The sequence below is a fragment of the Oncorhynchus mykiss genome, chromosome 20 (assembly GCF_013265735.2).
Source record: "Oncorhynchus mykiss isolate Arlee chromosome 20, USDA_OmykA_1.1, whole genome shotgun sequence".
In the NCBI taxonomy this organism is placed as follows: Eukaryota; Metazoa; Chordata; class Actinopteri; order Salmoniformes; family Salmonidae; genus Oncorhynchus; species Oncorhynchus mykiss.
This window is the reverse complement of record NC_048584.1, coordinates 37,055,544-37,075,069: the sequence shown is the minus strand read 5'-3', so window position 1 is coordinate 37,075,069 and position 19,526 is coordinate 37,055,544. Positions and strand designations below refer to the sequence as shown.

At 44.2% G+C, this 19,526-nt stretch overlaps 1 protein-coding gene across 1 annotated transcript in view; it reads left to right on the top strand.

The window, feature by feature from the left end:
* LOC110499443 (RNA binding protein fox-1 homolog 3-like) overlaps positions 1-19,117 on the top strand; it is a 141,197-nt gene extending 122,080 nt beyond the window's left edge. Inside the window, exon 11 of the mRNA XM_036956298.1 lies at positions 19,069-19,117. Within this exon, the coding sequence (XP_036812193.1) occupies positions 19,069-19,071 (3 nt within the window). The 3' untranslated portion in view covers positions 19,072-19,117. The remainder of the gene's footprint in view (positions 1-19,068) is intronic.
* The last annotated feature ends 409 nt before the right edge of the window (positions 19,118-19,526 follow it).

The following is a 19,526-nucleotide window of genomic DNA, read 5'->3' as shown; positions in this document are numbered from 1 at the left end:
GGGAAGTCAGTTGTGGTGGGCGTCGAGGGAAGAAGACTGTGTAGAGGATAGTAACAGATTAGAGACAACAGAGCTCAGTCAATAAGCACTGATCTCATTGGAAGATCCACCAGACTGACTACACACACACCCACACGCACGTAGATACACACACACACACACCTCTTTTGTCCAATGCCATGGCTGTTGTGTCCATTACTGCAGATTCTCCTAGGAGGAGGCCATTGGGAAATATGGATTGGATAAACTCTCTCCTTCCTCACCTTCACTTCCTCTACTGTTAGAGGTTATCTCATAACTCTCTCTCTTCATGTCCTTGGGGGTTCTGCTAAATGTCAAACTTAAGAACCTCATTCATGGCTCGTACACCACTTCCTCACGCCTAGTGGTTAGAGATTTGGGCCAGTAACCGAAAGGTTGCTGGGATCGTATCCCCGAGCTGACATGGTAAAAATGTGTCGTTCTGCCCCTGAACAAGGAAGTTAACCCACTGTTCCCCGGGCTCTGTAGACGTGGATGTTGATTATGGCAGCCCCCCCCACCCGCACCTCTCTTCAGAGTGACACATTCCAGAGTTGATTCAGAGTGACACAGTTCAGAGTGACACATTCCAGAGTTGATTCAGAGTGACACATTTCAGAGTTGATTCAGAGTGACACATTTCAGAGTGACACATTCCAGAGTTGATTCAGAGTGACACATTTCAGAGTTGATTCAGAGTGACACATTTCAGAGTGACACATTCCAGAGTTGATTCAGAGTGACACATTTCAGAGTTGATTCAGAGTGACACATTTCAGAGTGACACATTCCAGAGTTGATTCAGAGTGACACATTTCAGAGTGACACATTCCAGAGTTGATTCAGTGACACATTTCAGAGTTGAATCAGAGTGACACATTTCAGAGTGACACATTCCAGAGTTGATTCAGAGTGACACATTTCAGAGTGACACATTCCAGAGTTGATTCAGAGTGACACATTTCAGAGTGACACATTCCAGAGTTGATTCAGAGTGACACATTTCAGAGTTGATTCAGAGTGACACATTTCAGAGTGACACATTCCAGAGTTGATTCAGAGTGACACATTTCAGAGTTGATTCAGAGTGACACATTTCAGAGTGACACATTTCAGAGTTGATTCAGAGTGACACATTTCAGAGTGACACATTCCAGAGTTGATTCAGAGTGACACATTTCAGAGTTGATTCAGAGTGACACATTTCAGAGTTGATTCAGAGTGACACATTTCAGAGTGACACATTTCAGAGTTGATTCAGAGTGACACATTTCAGAGTGACACATTCCAGAGTTGATTCAGAGTGACACATTTCAGAGTTGATTCAGAGTGACACATTTCAGAGTTGATTCAGAGTGACACATTCCAGAGTTGATTCAGAGTGACACATTTCAGAGTTGATTCAGAGTGACACATTTCAGAGTGACACATTCCAGAGTTGATTCAGAGTTGATTCAGAGTGACACATTCCAGAGTTGATTCAGAGTTGATTCAGAGTTGATTCAGAGTTGATTCAGAGTGACACATTTCAGTTGAAAGGGGTATCCCTCTTTCCCTTTAACTAGGTTGAGCTAGTAGTGTTTCCTCATGTGTCATTCTACTCCTTCACTCATAAACATGTGTCTGACTGGCTTCTGTGTCTTTCACACATTTTATCCTCGATCCTCAATGTTTGTAACCAGAGCCATATATTTAGAAGATACGGAAACAAATGGAAATATATGACATTGACAGTTGCCATCCTAATGCCTGCTCAATGGCCTAGCTATTGTTTGACTGTTCCCATCCTAATGCCTGCTCAATGTCCTAGCTATTGTTTGACTGTTCCCATCCTAATGCCTGCTCAATGGCCTAGCTATTGGTTGACTGTTCCCATCCTAATGCCTGCTCAATGGCCTAGCTATTGGTTGACTGTTCCCGTCCTAATGCCTGCTCAATGGCCTGGCTATTGTTTGACTGTTCCCGTCCTAATGCCTGCTCAATGGCCTGGCTATTGGTTGACTGTTCCCGTCCTAATGCCTGCTCAATGGCCTGGCTATTGTTTGACTGTTCCCGTCCTAATGGCCTAGCTATTGGTTGACTGTTTCCATCCTAATGCCTGCTCTATGGATTCACAGTACCACAATAAATATGGTCTATCCCGTTGTTGCTATACCATCTGTATTCTTCATACAAGGGCAAAGGAGAGGGCACGAGGGTGCTTAAAATGTTACGACTTGTTGTGTAGGGTGCTGTTCATACTGGAAGAGATATTCTCTACACTGTAACCTGTTGGTGTTTCATGACAAAACGTCTTTGACCAGCTCGGCTCACGCGCAAAATATATCTACATATATTCTTATAGTCAAACGTATCTGTCTACATCACTCTCAATAGACCTTTGACCTCACAGTGTAAAAACAGCTGTTCTGTGCGAGAAGGATATCAACTCTGCTGCTGCTCTGATTTTATTATGTAAATAATTCTCTCGTGTTGCATATGTTGACTTTTATTATGAATAATCTTAATATTACTATATATTTCATTCCTCATATATCTTCCTATTTGCACTTTACTGAATTCTTCCCAAATTTACTCTTGTTTTCCTTGTTTTTGTATTTCTACAAGATTTTAGTCTTTTCCTAGAATAATTTACATACAGTACTAGTGTGCTATTATAGAAGTGTCACAGCATAGTATTTATTAGTATATCAAATGGATTATAGTGATATTATCTATTATTATTAGATTGAGAAAATCTAGAAAAATGAAACAAAATGTTATTCCTTTCACAAACATGTATCACGATCTATATGGGTCAAACAGTGGGTCAAACAGTGGGTCAAACAGTGGGTCAAACAGTGGGTTAAACAGTGGGTCAAACAGTGGATCAAACAGTGGATCAAACAGTGGATTAAACAGTGGGTCAAACAGTGGGTCAAACAGTGGGTCAAACAGTGGATTAAACAGTGGGTCAAACAGTGGGTCAAACAGTGGATTAAACAGTGGGTCAAACAGTGGGTTAAACAGTGGATCAAACAGTGGGTCAAACAGTGGATTAAACAGTGGGTCAAACAGTGGGTCAAACAGTGGGTCAAACAGTGGATTAAACAGTGGGTCAAACAGTGGGTCAAACAGTGGATCAAACAGTGGGTCAAACAGTGGGTCAAACAGTGGGTCAAACAGTGGGTTAAACAGTGGATCAAACAGTGGATCAAACAGTGGGTTAAACAGTGGATTAAACAGTGGGTCAAACAGTGGGTCAAACAGTGGGTCAAACAGTGGGTTAAACAGTGGATCAAACAGTGGGTCAAACAGTGGGTCAAACAGTGGGTCAAACAGTGGGTCAAACAGTGGATTAAACAGTGGGTCAAACAGTGGGTCAAACAGTGGATTAAACAGTGGGTCAAACAGTGGGTCAAACAGTGGATCAAACAGTGGATCAAACAGTGGGTCAAACAGTGGGTCAAACAGTGGATTAAACAGTGGGTCAAACAGTGGGTCAAACAGTGGGTCAAACAGTGGGTTAAACAGTGGATCAAACAGTGGGTCAAACAGTGGGTCAAACAGTGGATTAAACAGTGGGTCAAACAGTGGGTCAAACAGTGGATTAAACAGTGGGTCAAACAGTGGGTCAAACAGTGGGTCAAACAGTGGGTCAAACAGTGGGTCTAAAGTAGTGCACTATGTAGGGAAAAGGTGCCAGTGTAGACGCAACTGGCTTATCTTGTGATTCTATGTGTCTTTGGTCAGATGACCATGCGAAATGTATTGTTGCTCTATTACATGTATGTGTGTATACAATGTGTCCAAATAACCTAGAGGAGGCGAATCAGGTCTCTGAGAAATTGTTTTATTTTTATGTTGTTTTGCATTTTTGTTGTTATATTTATGTTTTGAAGTAGACAAGCCCAATTTTAAACGACCCTAGCTCTGTTCCCCTTTACGATGCTCCTAAAACTCAAAGAGCGCTTGGAGCCGAAAGCATTCTGGGTAGTATGACTGCAGAGGATAGATAGGGAAGGACATTGGTCGATAAAACACAATTATTTTCTTCTTTCTTCCCATCAGTGTCTGCACCTTCATGTCCCCATCAGTCTGTCTGCACCTTCATGTCCCCCATCACTCTGTCTGCACCTTCATGTCCCCCATCACTCTGTCTGCACCTTCATGTCCCCATCACTCTGTCTGCACCTTCATGTCCCCATCAGTCCATCTGCACCTTCATGTCCCCCATCACTCTGTCTGCACCTTCATGTCCCCCATCACTCTGTCTGCACCTTCATGTCCCCCATCACTCTGTCTGCACCTTCATGTCCCCATTACTCTGTCTGCACCTTCATGTCCCCCATCACTCTGTCTGCACCTTCATGTCCCCCATCACTCTGTCTGCACCTTCATGTCCCCATCACTCTGTCTGCACCTTCATGTCCCCCATCAGTCTGTCTGCACCTTCATGTCCCCCATCACTCTGTCTGAACCTTCATGTCCCCATCATTCTGTCTGCATCTTCATGTCCCCCATCACTCTGTCTGCACCTTCATGTCCCCCATCAGTCTGTCTGCACCTTCATGTCCCCCATCACTCTGTCTGCACCTTCATGTCCCCATCACTCTGTCTGCATCTTCATGTCCCCCATCAGTCTGTCTGCACCTTCATGTCTCCCATCACTCTGTCTGCACCTTCTTGTCCCCATCACTCTGTCTGCACCTTCATGTCCCCCATCACTCTGTCTGCACCTTCATGTCCCCCATCACTCTGTCTGCACCTTCATGTCCCCATCACTCTGTCTGCACCTTCATGTCCCCATCAGTCCATCTGCACCTTCATGTCCCCCATCACTCTGTCTGCACCTTCATGTCCCCCATCACTCTGTCTGCACCTTCATGTCCCCCATCACTCTGTCTGCACCTTCATGTCCCCATTACTCTGTCTGCACCTTCATGTCCCCCATCACTCTGTCTGCACCTTCATGTCCCCCATCACTCTGTCTGCACCTTCATGTCCCCATCACTCTGTCTGCACCTTCATGTCCCCCATCAGTCTGTCTGCACCTTCATGTCCCCCATCACTCTGTCTGAACCTTCATGTCCCCATCATTCTGTCTGCATCTTCATGTCCCCCATCACTCTGTCTGCACCTTCATGTCCCCCATCAGTCTGTCTGCACCTTCATGTCCCCCATCACTCTGTCTGCACCTTCATGTCCCCATCACTCTGTCTGCATCTTCATGTCCCCCATCAGTCTGTCTGCACCTTCATGTCTCCCATCACTCTGTCTGCACCTTCTTGTCCCCATCACTCTGTCTGCACCTTCATGTCCCCCATCACTCTGTCTGCACCTTCATGTCCCCCATCACTCTCTCTGCATCTTCATGTCCCCCATCACTCTATTTGCATCTTCATGTCCCCCATCACTCTGTCTGCACCTTCATGTCTCCCATCACTCTGTCTGCACCTTCATGTCCCCCATCACTCTGTCTGCACCTTCTTGTCCCCATCACTCTGTCTGCACCTTCATGTCCCCATCACTCTGTCTGCACCTTCATGTCCCCCATCACTCTGTCTGCACCTTCTTGTCCCCATCACTCTGTCTGCACCTTCATGTCCCCCATCACTCTGTCTGCACCTTCATGTCCCCCATCACTCTGTCTGCACCTTCATGTCCCCCATCACTCTGTCTGCATCTTCATGTCCCCCATCACTCTGTCTGCACCTTCATGTCCCCCATCACTCTGTCTGCACCTTCATGTCCCCATCACTCTGTCTGCACCTTCATGTCCCCCATCACTCTGTCTGCATCTTCATGTCCCCCATCACTCTGTCTACACCTTCATGTCCCCCATCACTCTGTCTGCACCTTCATGTCCCCATTACTCTGTCTGCACCTTCATGTCCCCGATCACTCTGTCTGCACCTTCATGTCCCCCATCACTCTGTCTGCACCTTCATGTCCCCCATCAGTCTGTCTGCACCTTCATGTCCCCCATCACTCTGTCTGCACCTTCATGTCCCCATCACTCTGTCTGCATCTTCATGTCCCCCATCACTCTGTCTGCACCTTCATGTCCCCCATCAGTCTGTCTGCACCTTCATGTCCCCCATCACTCTGTCTGCACCTTCATGTCCCCATCACTCTGTCTGCATCTTCATGTCCCCCATCAGTCTGTCTGCACCTTCATGTCTCCCATCACTCTGTCTGCACCTTCTTGTCCCCATCACTCTGTCTGCACCTTCATGTCCCCCATCACTCTGTCTGCACCTTCATGTCCCCCATCACTCTCTCTGCATCTTCATGTCCCCCATCACTCTATTTGCATCTTCATGTCCCCCATCACTCTGTCTGCACCTTCATGTCCCCCATCACTCTGTCTGCACCTTCATGTCCCCCATCACTCTGTCTGCACCTTCTTGTCCCCATCACTCTGTCTGCACCTTCATGTCCCCCATCACTCTGTCTGCACCTTCATGTCCCCCATCACTCTGTCTGCACCTTCTTGTCCCCATCACTCTGTCTGCACCTTCATGTCCCCCATCACTCTGTCTGCACCTTCATGTCCCCCATCACTCTGTCTGCACCTTCATGTCCCCCATCACTCTGTCTGCACCTTCATGTCCCCCATCAGTCTGTCTGCACCTTCATGTCCCCCATCACTCTGTCTGCACCTTCATGTCCCCCATCACTCTGTCTGCATCTTCATGTCCCCCATCACTCTGTCTGCATCTTCATGTCCCCCATCACTCTGTCTGCACCTTCATGTCCCCCATCACTCTGTCTGCACCTTCATGTCCCCCATCACTCTGTCTTCACCTTCATGTCCCCCATCACTCTGTCTGCACCTTCATGTCCCCCATCACTCTGTCTTCACCTTCATGTCCCCCATCACTCTGTCTGCACCTTCATGTCCCCCATCACTCTGTCTGCATCTTCATGTCCCCCATCACTCTGTCTGCACCTTCATTTCGGGTGAAGGGAGAGAGACCTGTCCTGGAAAGCATGTGTTCTTTAGTTTATGAAAACCAAAATACATTTAGAAAAATTGGTGGAAAATCAAACATTTATTCTCTCTTTTTTTTATTTTTATTACAAACTTTTTTGTACAATTATCTACAAAGAACTACTATTGATAGCTGCCATTAAATTAAAGCGATTCAGTGTATTTATTTTCAAAAGAATAACTCCTCTCCTCCTAGAGCTTTTGTTCCTAATACCCAGTCAGTGCTGAGTGGTGGCATGTTTTATTGAGAGTCGAGCAGAGCTGAGTCGGTCCACTGGCCAGATTGCTCTAACTGAATATTACTGCCTTACGGCCGATTGACGTGATGAAAGTCCCAGTCTCGCACGGCTGCGTAGGTGGCCATTAAATGATTGCCACTTTAATTGGCTCTGTTAATGCAGTCATTTGTAAGATGGCACCATGGGCCACGGGCCAGACACAAAATGGCTGCCATCGGCTCTCTCAGCTAGTCTCTTCCTCTTCCCCCACAATCCATTTATTCATACTTTATTGCCATTCCGTTGGACCCAAGTCAATTTCCATAGCCCATACACCACCATCAGCCCACGCTCATGTTTATATAACTCTCACTGGCTGGGAAGTTTGTCTGCTTTATAAATCATAATTATCTCTCCCATGTAAAGTAACAGAGACATATTTTCTCAACGGAATACCAGGTGACAGTGTTGTGGTAGAGGTTCTGAAACGAGCCACGGTCCTACAGCCAAGTGAGATCCAGTTCATGGCCCACAAATTATTCAGAAACTCGACTATAGGAATCACATTGTCTTAACCATTGAAAGAAAAAAGCCAAACTTGATGTGCAGTTGTGACATAGGAAGAGAAATATACTTTTTCTGTTGTGCTTTTTTGTGTGTGTGTTGATTCATTCGACATATTCATTTTTCATGTGTCGCTAACAGAGTCGTTTAAAAGTGTGTTTTGTGCAACTTTGTTCCGTCGTTTTACATTTCTTTAAAAATATTTTATAAAAACAACAAGCAAAAAAAAAAAAATCCTCAAAATAATGTATTTATGTACACACGTATTGCAAACTCTCTTTTGTATGTGTTCTCCCCTGTCAAGTGGTCATCATCACAATGTATTTATTGTGTTATGTCTTGTGTGTTATTACGTTTTGTTTTTTCAGATATGCTCAGAAACTTTCCTGTATCAGGCTACACTACTTTATCAATACTTGGTCCTGTATGTTACTGTTGCTCTGCCTCTGAACAGAAGAGAAATGTTCTCGTTGGTGTAGGCCCGATATCAAGGGAGGCACTGATTTTTCAAAGTCACTATGAAGCAAAAGTATATATCCAATTTAACTGTTGATCCTTAAACTCAATCTACTTTGTCTTTAAACAACTCAGGCTTCACGCTTGTCTATTCTTTCAAGGATGCTTATTCAATTCTCTCTCTCTCTCTCTCTCTCTCTCTCTCTCTCTCTCTCTCTCTCTCTCTCTCTCTCTCTCTCTCTTTCTCTCTTTCTCTTTCTTCCTCTCTCTCCCTCTCTCTCTCTGTCTCTCTCTCTCTCTCTCTCTCTCTCTCTGTCTCTCTACATCTCTCTTTCTCTCTCTTTCTCTTTCTTCCTCTCTCTCCCTCTCTCTCTCTGTCTCTCTCTCTCTCTCTCTCTCTCTCTCTCTCTCTGTCTCTCTACATCTCTCTTTCTTTCTCTCTCTCTCTTTCTTTCTCTCTCTCTCTCTCTTTCTCTCTCTCTCTCTCTCTCTCTCTCTCTCCTCTCTCTCTCTCTCTCTCTCTCTCTCTCTCTCTCTCTCTGTCTCTCTACATCTCTCTTTCTTTCTCTCTCTCTCTTTCTTTCTCTCTCTCTCTCTCTCTCTCTCTCCTCTCTTTCTCTCTTTCTCTTTCTTTCTCTCTCTCTCTTTCTTTCTCTCTCTCTCTCTCTCTCTCTCTCTCTCCTCTCTCTCTCTCTTTCTCTCTTTCTCTTTCTTTCTCTCTCTCTCTTTCTTTCTCTCTCTCTCTCTCTCTCTCTCTCTCTCTCTCTCTCTCTCTCTCTCTCTCTCTCTCCCCCCCGTTCTGCTCCCCCTCTCCCTCTGTGTCTCTCGGTCTCTTTCTGTCCCCTTCTACCTCCGCCCCCCTCTCCCTCTCTCAATTTCAATTCAATTCAAGGGGCTTTATTGGCATGGGAAACATGTGTTAACATTGCCAAAGCAAGTGAGGTAGATAACATTACACATACAGAACTTTCAAAACAATAAAGATATTACAAATGTCACATTATGTATATATGCTGTGTTGTAACAATGTACAAATGGTTAAAGTACACAAGGGAAAATAAATAAACATAAATATGGGTTGTATTTACAATGGTGTTTGTTCTTCACTGGTTGCCCTTTTCTTGTGGCAACAGGTCACAAATCTTGCTGCTCTGATGGCACACTGGAATTTCACCCAGTAGATATGGGAGTTTATCAAATGTGGGTTTGTTTTTTTCGAAATCTTTGTGGATCTGTGTAATCTGAGGGAAATTACGCGTCTCTAATATGGTCATCCATCACCTACATATCTCTGTAGGTGATGGCTTTGTTATGGAAGGTTTGGGAATCGCTTCCTTTTAGGTGGTTTTAGAATTTAACAGTTATTTTCTGGATTTTGATAATTAGCTTGTATCGGCCTAATTCTGCTCTGCATGCATTATTTGGTGTTCTACATTGTTCTACATCCAGTACATTGTTTTTTGTTTAGTGTTTTCCAATTTTCCCAGAAGTGGTTAGAGTCTATGGATTCTTCAATTACATTGTGCTGATTTCTGACGTGCTGTTCCTTCTTTTTCCGAAGTGTATTTCTGTATTGTTTTAGTGATTTACCATAGTGAAGGCCTAGACTCAGGTTTTCCGGGTCTCTATGTTTTTGGTTGGACAGGTTTCTCAATTTCTTTCCTAGATTTTTGCAATCTTCATCAAACCATTTGTCATTGTTGTTCATTTTCTTCGGTCTTCTATTTGAGATTTTTAGATTTGATAGGGAAGCTGAGAGGTCAAATATACTGTTAAGATGTTCTACTGCCAAGTTTACACCTTCACTATTACAGTGGAATGTTTTACCCAGGAAATTGTCTAAAAGGGATTGAATTTCTTGTTTCCTAATTGTTTTTTTGATAGGTTTCCAAACTGCATTCCTTCCATCTATAGCATTTCTTAATGTTACACAGTTCCTTTGGCTTTGATGCCTCAGGTTGAGTATTGCTCTGTTTAAGTAGACTGTGATTTTGCTGTGGTCTGATAGGGGTGTCAGTGGGCTGACTGTGAACGCTCTGAGAGACTCTGGGTTGAGGTCAGTGATAAAGTAGTCTACAGTACTACTGCCAAGAGATGAGCTATAGGTGTACCTACCATAGGAGTCCCCTCAAAGCCTACCATTGACTATGCACATACCCAGCGTGCGACAGAGCTGCAGGAGTTGTGACCCGTTTTTGTTGGTTATGTTGTCATAGTTGTGCCTAGGGGGGAATATGGGGGAGTGAATGCTGTCACCTGCAGGCAGGTGTTTGTCCCCCTGTGTGCTGAGGGTGTCAGGTTCTTGTCCAGTTCTGGCATTTAGGTCACCACAGACTAGTACATGTCCCTGGGCCTGGAAATTATTGATTTCCCCCTCCAGGATGGAGAATCTGTCTTCATTAAAGTATGGGGATTCTAGTGGGGGATATAGGTAGCACACAAGAGGACATTTTTCTCTTTTTAAGATAATTTCCTTTTGAATTTCCGGCCAAATGTAAAATGTTCCTGTTTTGATTAATTTAATGGAGTGAGTTAGGTCTGCTCTATACCAAATTAGCATGCCCCCTGAGTCCCTTCCCTGTTTCACACCTGGTAGTTTGGTGGATGGGACTACCAGCTCTCTGTAACCTAGAGGGCAACCAGTGGGTCCGTCTCCTCTATACCAGGTTTCTTGCAGGATGACAATGTCTGTATTACTGAATTCTTTGTAGAAGTCCAGGTTCTTGCTCTTTAGTCCAAAGGCATGACCTCAGGCCTTGGATATTCCAGGATGAGATAGTGAAGGCTTTGTGTTCCATATAGTGTCAAATGTTGTTGGTTGAGGGGTTTGGCCTCAGGCAGTAAGTGTGAGCAGAGCATACTGAGCACTGGTACATGCCATTGGCTTGGGCTAGTGTAAGAGTGGGGGTTGGGCCTGTTTGCCTGCACACAGCCTGGGCGTATATGTGACTTTCATGTTGAGGCCCTCTTTGAGGGGGTAGGGTGGGCAGGAGGGGCATAAGTCTGATCTGAGGGGGCCTAAATGGGGTGTGGGCATGGTTGACTTGGGGTGGTGTTGATTGGTTAGGGTGAGGGTGTGGCTGGTGGTGTTGTGATCTGGATGTATGTCCTCTTGTCATGGGTCCTCTATGTGTAGGTCCAGGGGCCGTCCCGGAGGTCTGGGAGGGTGTCTCGCTGGTCTGGGCGGGGTGTCTATTGATCTGTTGCTCCTGTGTGAAGTTTTGGGGATACATTTGAGAGCGATGTCCTTTAGAGTCCGTGCAAAGGTGCTGCCTTGTAGAGGTGGACCTGGTGATAGAGGTTGTTCAAGCCAGGAAAACATTTGGTTTTGAGGCACAGTCACGGGAAATACTTGCGTTTACCTGCTGTATTGTGGCAGGGCGGAAGTCTTTTCGTGGTAGCAGGGTGGAGATAACCACTTGTGCATTGGGGAAAGTAGAAGAAGCTTTTTCAATCACTCCCTTCAGTGCTGTGGCTCATCTCTCTCTCTGTCTCTCTCTGTCCCCCTCTGCCCCCCCCCCCCCCCTCAATTCAATTCAATTCAAGGGCTTTATTGGCATGGGAAACATGTGTTAGCATTGCCAAAGCAAGTGAGGTAGATAACATATAAAGTGAATATATAAAGTGAAATAAACAATAAAAATTAACAGTAAACATCACACATACAGAAGTTTCAAAACAATAAAGACATTACAAATGTCATATTATATATATATATATATATATACAGTGTTTTAACAATGTACAAATGGTAAAGGACACAAGATAAAATAAGTAAGCATAGATATGGGTTGTATTTACAATGGTGTGTGTTCTTCACTGGTTGCCCTTTTCTCGTGGCAACAGGTCACAAATCTTGCTGCTGTGATGGCACACTGTGGAATTTCACCCAGTAGATATGGGAGTTTTTCAAAATTGAATTTGTTTTCGAATTCTTTGTGGATCTGTGTAATCTGAGGGAAATATGTCTCTCTAATATGGTCATACATTGGGCAGGAGGTTAGGAAGTGCAGCTCAGTTTCCACCTCATTTTGTGGGCAGTGAGCACATAGCCTGTCTTCTCTTGAGAGCTATGTCTGCCTACGGTAGCATTTCTCAATAGCAAGGCTATGCTCACTGAGTCTGTACATAGTCAAAGCTTTCCTTAATTTTGGGTCAGTCACAGTGGTCAGGTATTCTGCCGCTGTGTACTCTCTGTTTAGGGCCAAATAGCATTCTAGTTTTCTCAGTTTTTTTGTTAATTCTTTCCAATGTGTCAAGTAATTATCTTTTTGTTTTCTCATGATTTGGTTGGGTCTAATTGTGCTGTTGTGCTGGGGCTCTGTAGGGTGTGTTTGTGTTTGTGAACAGAGCCCCAGGACCAGCTTGCTTAGGGGACTCTTCTCCAGATTCATCTCTCTGTAGGTGATGGCTTTGTTATGGAAGGTTTGTGAATCACTTCCTTTTAGGTGGTTGTAGAATTTAACGGCTCTTTTCTGGATTTTGATAATTAGTGGGTATCGGCCTAATTCTGCTCTGCATGCATTATTTGGTGTTCTACGTTGTACACGGAGGATATTTTTGCAGAATTCTGCGTGCAGAGTCTCAATTTGGTGTTTGTCCCATTTTTGTGAAGTCTTGGTTGGTGAGCGGACCCCAGACCTCACAACCATAAAGGGCAACGGGCTCTATGACTGATTCAAGTATTTTTAGCCAAATCCTAATTGGTATGTTGAAATTTATGTTTCTTTTGATGGCATAGAATGGCCTTCTTGCCTTGTCTCTCAGATCGTTCACAGCTTTGTGGAAGTTACCTGTGGCGCTGATGTTTAGGCCAAGGTATGTATAGTTTTTTGTGTGCTCTAGGGCAACAGTGTCTAGATGAAATTTGTATTTGTGGTCCTGGTGACTGGACCTTTTTTGGAACACCATTATTTTGGTCTTACTGAGATTTACTGTCAGGGCCCAGGTCTGACAGAATCTGTGCATAAGATCTAGGTGCTGCTGTAGGCCCTCCTTGGTTGGTGACAGAAGCACCAGATCATCGGCAAACAGCAGACATTTGACTTCGGATTCTAGCAGGGGGAGGCCGGGTGCTGCAGACTTTTCTAGTGCCCGCGCCAATTTGTTGATATATATGTTGAAGAGGGTGGGGCTTAAGCTGCATCCCTGTCTAACCCCACGACCCTGTGTGAAGAAATGTGTGTGTTTTTTGCCAATTTTAACCGCACACTTGTTGTTTGTGTACATGGATTTTATAATGTCGTATGTTTTACCCCCAACACCACTTTCCATCAGTTTGTATAGCAGACCCTCATGCCAGATTTAGTCAAAGGCTTTTTTGAAATCAACAAAGCATGAGAAGACTTTGCCTTTGTTTTGGTTTGTTTGGTTGTCAATTAGGGTGTGCAGGGTGAATACATCTCTCTCTCTGTCTCTCTCTGTCCCCCTCTGCCCCCCGCCCTCTCTCTCTCTGTCTCTCTCTGTCCCCCTCTGCCCCCCCCTCTCTCTCTCTGTCTCTCTCTGTCCCCCTCTGCCCCCCCCCCCCCTCTCTCTCTCTACTTTTTGTCTGTCTCTCTCTATCTCTGTCTCTTGCTCTCATTCTCTCAATTTTCAATTTAAATTCAAGGGGCTTAACTGACATGGGAAACATGTTTACATTGCCAAAGCAAGTGAAGTAGTTGATATACAAATAAACAATAAAAATGAACAGTAAACGTTACACTAACAAAACTTCCAAAAGAATAGGCATTTCAGATGTCATATTCTGTACATACAATGCCTTGCGAAAGTATTCGGCCCCCTTGAACTTTGCGACCTTTTGCCACATTTCAGGCTTCAAACATAAAGATATAAAACTGTATTTTTTTGTGAAGAATCAACAACAAGTGGGACACAATCATGAAGTGGAACGACATTTATTGGATATTTCAAACTTTTTTAACAAATCAAAAACTGAAAAATTGGGCGTGCAAAATTATTCAGCCCCCTTAAGTTAATACTTTGTAGCGCCACCTTTTGCTGCGATTACAGCTGTAAGTCGCTTGGGGTATGTCTCTATCAGTTTTGCACATTGAGAGACTGACATTTTTTCCCATTCCTCCTTGCAAAACAGCTCGAGCTCAGTGAGGTTGGATGGAGAGCATTTGTGAACAGCAGTTTTCAGTTCTTTCCACAGATTCTCGATTGGATTCAGGTCTGGACTTTGACTTGGCCATTCTAACACCTGAATATGTTTATTTTTGAACCATTCCATTGTAGATGTTGCTTTATGTTTTGGATCATTGTCTTGTTGGAAGACAAATCTCCGTCCCAGTCTCAGGTCTTTTGCAGACTCCATCAGGTTCTCTTCCAGAATGGTCCTGTATTTGGCTCCATCCATCTTCCCATCAATTTTAACCATCTTCCCTGTCCCTGCTGAAGAAAAGCAGGCCCAAACCATGATGCTGCCACCACCATGTTTGACAGTGGGGATGGTGTGTTCAGCTGTGTTGCTTTTACACCAAACATAACGTCTTGCATTGTTGCCAAAAAGTTCAATTTTGGTTTAATCTGACCAGAGCACCTTCTTCCACATGTTTTGTGTGTCTCCCAGGTGGCTTGTGGCAAACTTTAAATGACACTTTTTATGGATATCTTTAAGAAATGTCTTTCTTCTTGCCACTCTTCCATAAAGGCCAGATTTGTGCAATATACGACTGATTGTTGTCCTATGGACAGAGTCTCCCACCTCAGCTGTAGATCTCTGCAGTTCATCCAGAGTGATCATGGGCCTCTTGGCTGCATCTCTGATCAGTCTTATCCTTGTATGAGCTGAAAGTTTAGAGGGACGGCCAGGTCTTGGTAGATTTGCAGTGGTCTGATACTCCTTCCATTTCAATATTATCGCTTGCACAGTGCTCCTTGGGATGTTTAAAGCTTGGGAAATCTTTTTGTATCCAAATCCGGCTTTAAACTTCTTCACAACAGTATCTCGGACCTGCCTGGTGTGTTCCTTGTTCTTCATGATGCTCTCTGCGCTTTTAACGGACCTCTGAGACTATCACAGTGCAGGTGCATTTATACGGAGACTTGATTACACACAGGTGGATTGTATTTATCATCATTAGTCATTTAGGTCAACATTGGATCATTCAGAGATCCTCACTGAACTTCTGGAGAGAGTTTGCTGCACTGAAAGTAAAGGAGCTGAATAATTTTGCACGCCCAATTTTTCAGTTTTTGATTTGTTAAAAGAGTTTGAAATATCCAATAAATGTCGTTCCACTTCATGATTGTGTCCCACTTCTTGTTGATTCTTCACAAAAAAATACAGTTTTATATCTTTATGTTTGAAGCCTGAAATGTGGCAAAAGGTCGCAAAGTTCAAGGGGGCCGAATACTTTCGCAAGGCACTGTATACAGTGGTGTAACAATGTGCAAATAGAAAAGTACAAAAGGGAAAATAAATAATTATATATATAGGTTGTATTTACAACAGGTCTCAAATCTTGCTGCTGTGATTGCACACTGTTGTATTTCACCCAAAAGAGATGGGAGTTATTAGATTTGTTTTCAAATTCTTTGTGGTTCTGTGTAATCTGAGGGAAATATGTGTCTCTAATATGGTTACACATTTGCAGCTCTGTTTCCACCTCATTTTGTGGGCAGTGAGCACGTAGCCTGTCTTCTCTTGAGAGCCATGTCTGCCTACAGCGGCCTTTCTCAATAGCAAGAATACGCTCACTGAGTCTGTACATAGTCAAAGCAAAATTTTGGGTCAGTCACAGTGGTCAGGTATTCTGCCACAGTGTACTCTCTGTTTAGGGACAAATAGCATTCTAGTTTGCTCTTTTTTTTTTGTTAATTCTTTCCAATGCGTCAAGTAATTATCTTTTTGTTTTCTCATGATTTGGTTGGGTCTAATTGTGTTGCTGTCCTGGGGCTCTGTGGTGTCTGTTTGTGTTTGTGAACAGAGCCCCAGGACCAGCTTGCTTAGGGGACACTTCTCCGGGTTCATCTCTCGGTAGGTGATGGCTTTGTTATGGAAGGTTTGGGAATCGCTTCCTTTTAGGTGGTTGTAGAATTTAGTCTCTTTTCTGTATTTTGATCATTAGCGGGTATCGGCCTAATTCTGCTCTGCATGCATTATTTGGTGTTCTACGTTGTAGAGAGAGGATATTTTAGCATTTTGCATTTCTGCATGTAGAGTCTTAATTTGGTGTTTGCCCCATTTTGTGAATTATCTCTCTCATTCGCTGTCTGTCTGTCTGTCTGTCTGTCTGTCTGTCTCTCGCTCTCTTTCTCTCTCTGTCTCTCCCTCCCTCTCTCTCTCTGTCTCTCTCTCTCTCTCGCTCTCTTGCTCTCTTTCTCTCTCTGTCTCTCCCTCCCTCTCTCTCTCTCTCTCTCTCGCTCTCTTGCTCTCTTTCTCTCTCTCTCGCTCTCTCTCTCGCTCTCTCTCTCTCTCTCTCTGTCTTTCTCTCTGTGTCTCTATCTCTCTGTCTTTCTCTCTCTCTCGCTCTCTTGCTCTCTTTCTCTCTCTGTCTCTCCCTCCCTCTCTCTCCCTCCCTCTCTCTCTCTCTCTCTCTCGCTCTCTTGCTCTCTTTCTCTCTCGCTCTCTCTCTCTCTCTCTCTCTGTCTTTCTCTCTGTGTCTCTATCTCTCTGTCTTTCTCTCTCTCTCTCTCTGTCTCTCTCTCTCGCTCTCTCTCTGTCTCTCTCTCTCTGTCTCTCTCCCTCTGTCTCTCTGTCTCTCTCTCGCTCTCTTGCTCTCTTTCTCTCTCTGTCTCTCCCTCCCTCTCTCTCTCCGTCTCTCTGTCTCTCTCTCTCTGTCTTTCTCTCTCTCTCTCTCTCTCTCTCTCTCTCTCTCTCTCTCTCTCTCTCTCTCTCTCTCTGTCTCTCTCTTTCTGTCTCTCTGTCTCTGTCTCTCTCTCTCTGTCTTTCTCTCTCTCTCTGTCTCTCTCTCTCTCTGTCTCTCTCTCCCTCCCTCTCTCTCTCTCTCTCTCTCTCTCTCTCTCTATCGCTCTCTTGCTCTCTATCTCTCTCTGTCTCTCCCTTCCTCTCTCTCTCTCTGTCTCTCTCTCTCTGTCTTTCTCTCTCTCTCTGTCTCTCTCTCTTTTCCTCTCTCTCTGTCCATCTCAATCTCTGTTCCTCTATCTTCCTCCCTCTATAATTGTTTCTCTCTCTCTCTTTCTTTGAGGAAGTCTTTGCTAAATCACACACACATACACACACACAAGGGCAGGTGGAGGGAGCTGGGGGGGGGGGGGGGGGCTGCGGTGGAGGCTTCTCAACCCATTAACTTCTCCGGCAGTTATTTGCCCGAGGTGATTAATATGTTGTCACCTCCGCTCTCCGAGAGAGGTAGCGAGAGGGGGGGAGAGAGAGGGGGGGAGAGAGAGAGAGCTTTCACCACACTGACGACCATTCACACCGCTGTTGTGGTTCTTCTTCTTTCTGTTCTTATTCTTCTAGCTTCCTCCCTCCCTCTTGTCCCTTCCTCCCTCTGCGGAAGGCTGACTGTATTTCTTTGTTTGTTTGTGGACCAGGTCTTTTAAGGCCCTCCCGCGTGAGGCCAGGGGGGGGCGGCCGATACAGGAGACGAGAGGGAAGCATTATTGGGGCTGATTGGTGAAGCCAGGGCACAGCTGTGCTGGTTTCTGGGTTCCTCTCTCCGGAGGACCGGGAGGAACAGGGGGAGGAGGGGGTGAGGGACTACAAAGTACTGCTGAAATTAAAGTCGGCCTCTGTGCTCTCCCTCTGAAGATTGACGTGCCTGACACTCATCTCCCTGAATTAAAGAGGTTCTGTCGAGACAAGAGCCCCCAGGACTCTCTCCTTCTCCTCTCCTCTCTCCCCCCCTTCTCCTCCTTTCCTCTCTCCCCCTCTTCTCCTCGCCTCCTCATCTCGTCTCCCGAATTTAAAGTGTAACTGAGTCCCGGTCATGTAGCTTGTCAACAGAACCCCCGCTGTATCGCAGAACTCTCTCCCTCTGCAGGGATTATCCCCTTCTCTCTACCCCTCTCTTTCTTTCTGTCTGCCTCTTTCTTTCTCTTTCTCTCTCTCTCTCTCCCTCTCTCTCTCTCTCTCGCTCTCTCTCTCTCTCTCTCTCTCTCTCTCTCTTTCTCTCTCTCTCTCTCTCTCTCTCTCCCTCTCTCTCTCTCTCTACATCGCATACTCTCACAATCTTTCTGTCTTTCTATCCTTCTCTCTTTCTCTCTCAGCTGCTGAACTCTAAAATTGTATTTCGTGGCAGCATTTTACATGACCTATCTGTAACCTAGAACCTATCTACTGTAGTATTACTAGCCATAGGGAAAAACCTGTTTAATTACAGTGTGATTACCATGTAATTACCTGCTATGTAAGTAGAGGCAATTAAAAGGCACTTACCACTCTTAATTAATTTAATGGTGAGAAAATACAAGAATAAAGCATAAAGGTGGTAGTTGCTACATAACTGCGTGTTCTAACTCCTAGCCTGTTACAGGGTCATGACATGTAGGTTATTCCACTGTTAGTTACTCACTATCTAATGTTAAAGTGTTTCTTTTTTATTCACAGTCTCAACTCGTCAATGTTATTACATTTAAACTAGTTCAAATGTTACTGATTTGAATTGTATATACTTTATATATATATATAAGTTGTATTGTTAAAAAAAAAATGGAATTAAACATTTTGATTGTGTATATTGATTATGACATTTTTTTATGCAGACTTGTCGCCATGCTTTAGAAATATATTTAATGTCCCATGTGCTTCTACTAGGAATGTATTATATGAACAAGTATTTTGTTGAAAAAATGTACAATATCAAAATATATATATGATGAAAAAAAAATCCATTGCTATTGACCTGTTTGTTTCTATTCTAGTAAATAAAACAAAGACTAGTAGGAAAACAGCATGGAAGAAGAAAGAACACACAAAAACACACAAAGAAAACCAACAGAAATGTAAAAAAGAGAGGCCGTTGTCAGGACCCCTTCTATCAAGGTCTACAGGGGAGAATGGATGGAAGATGTTTTGGCTAAGCACCATAGCAATGGCCTAAACCACTACGCCTCCAGTTTTAGGGACAGAGCGACACATAGCTAACCCCTGGGACAAGCCTTGCTGGGCGGAAGAGACCAAGAGAGGTCATCATAAAACAATTGTATTTTTCTAAACTTTTTTAAGTTTATGATTTCCAGAAACGAAAGAATGTATATATAGTATATGTAATGTATATGTATGTTTGAAAAAAAAAATGAAACAAAAAAAAACTGAGATGTATAATGTGGCAGTTTGGAAGAAGGGGAGGTGAGTGGTGATATCCTTGCCCCACCCCCTT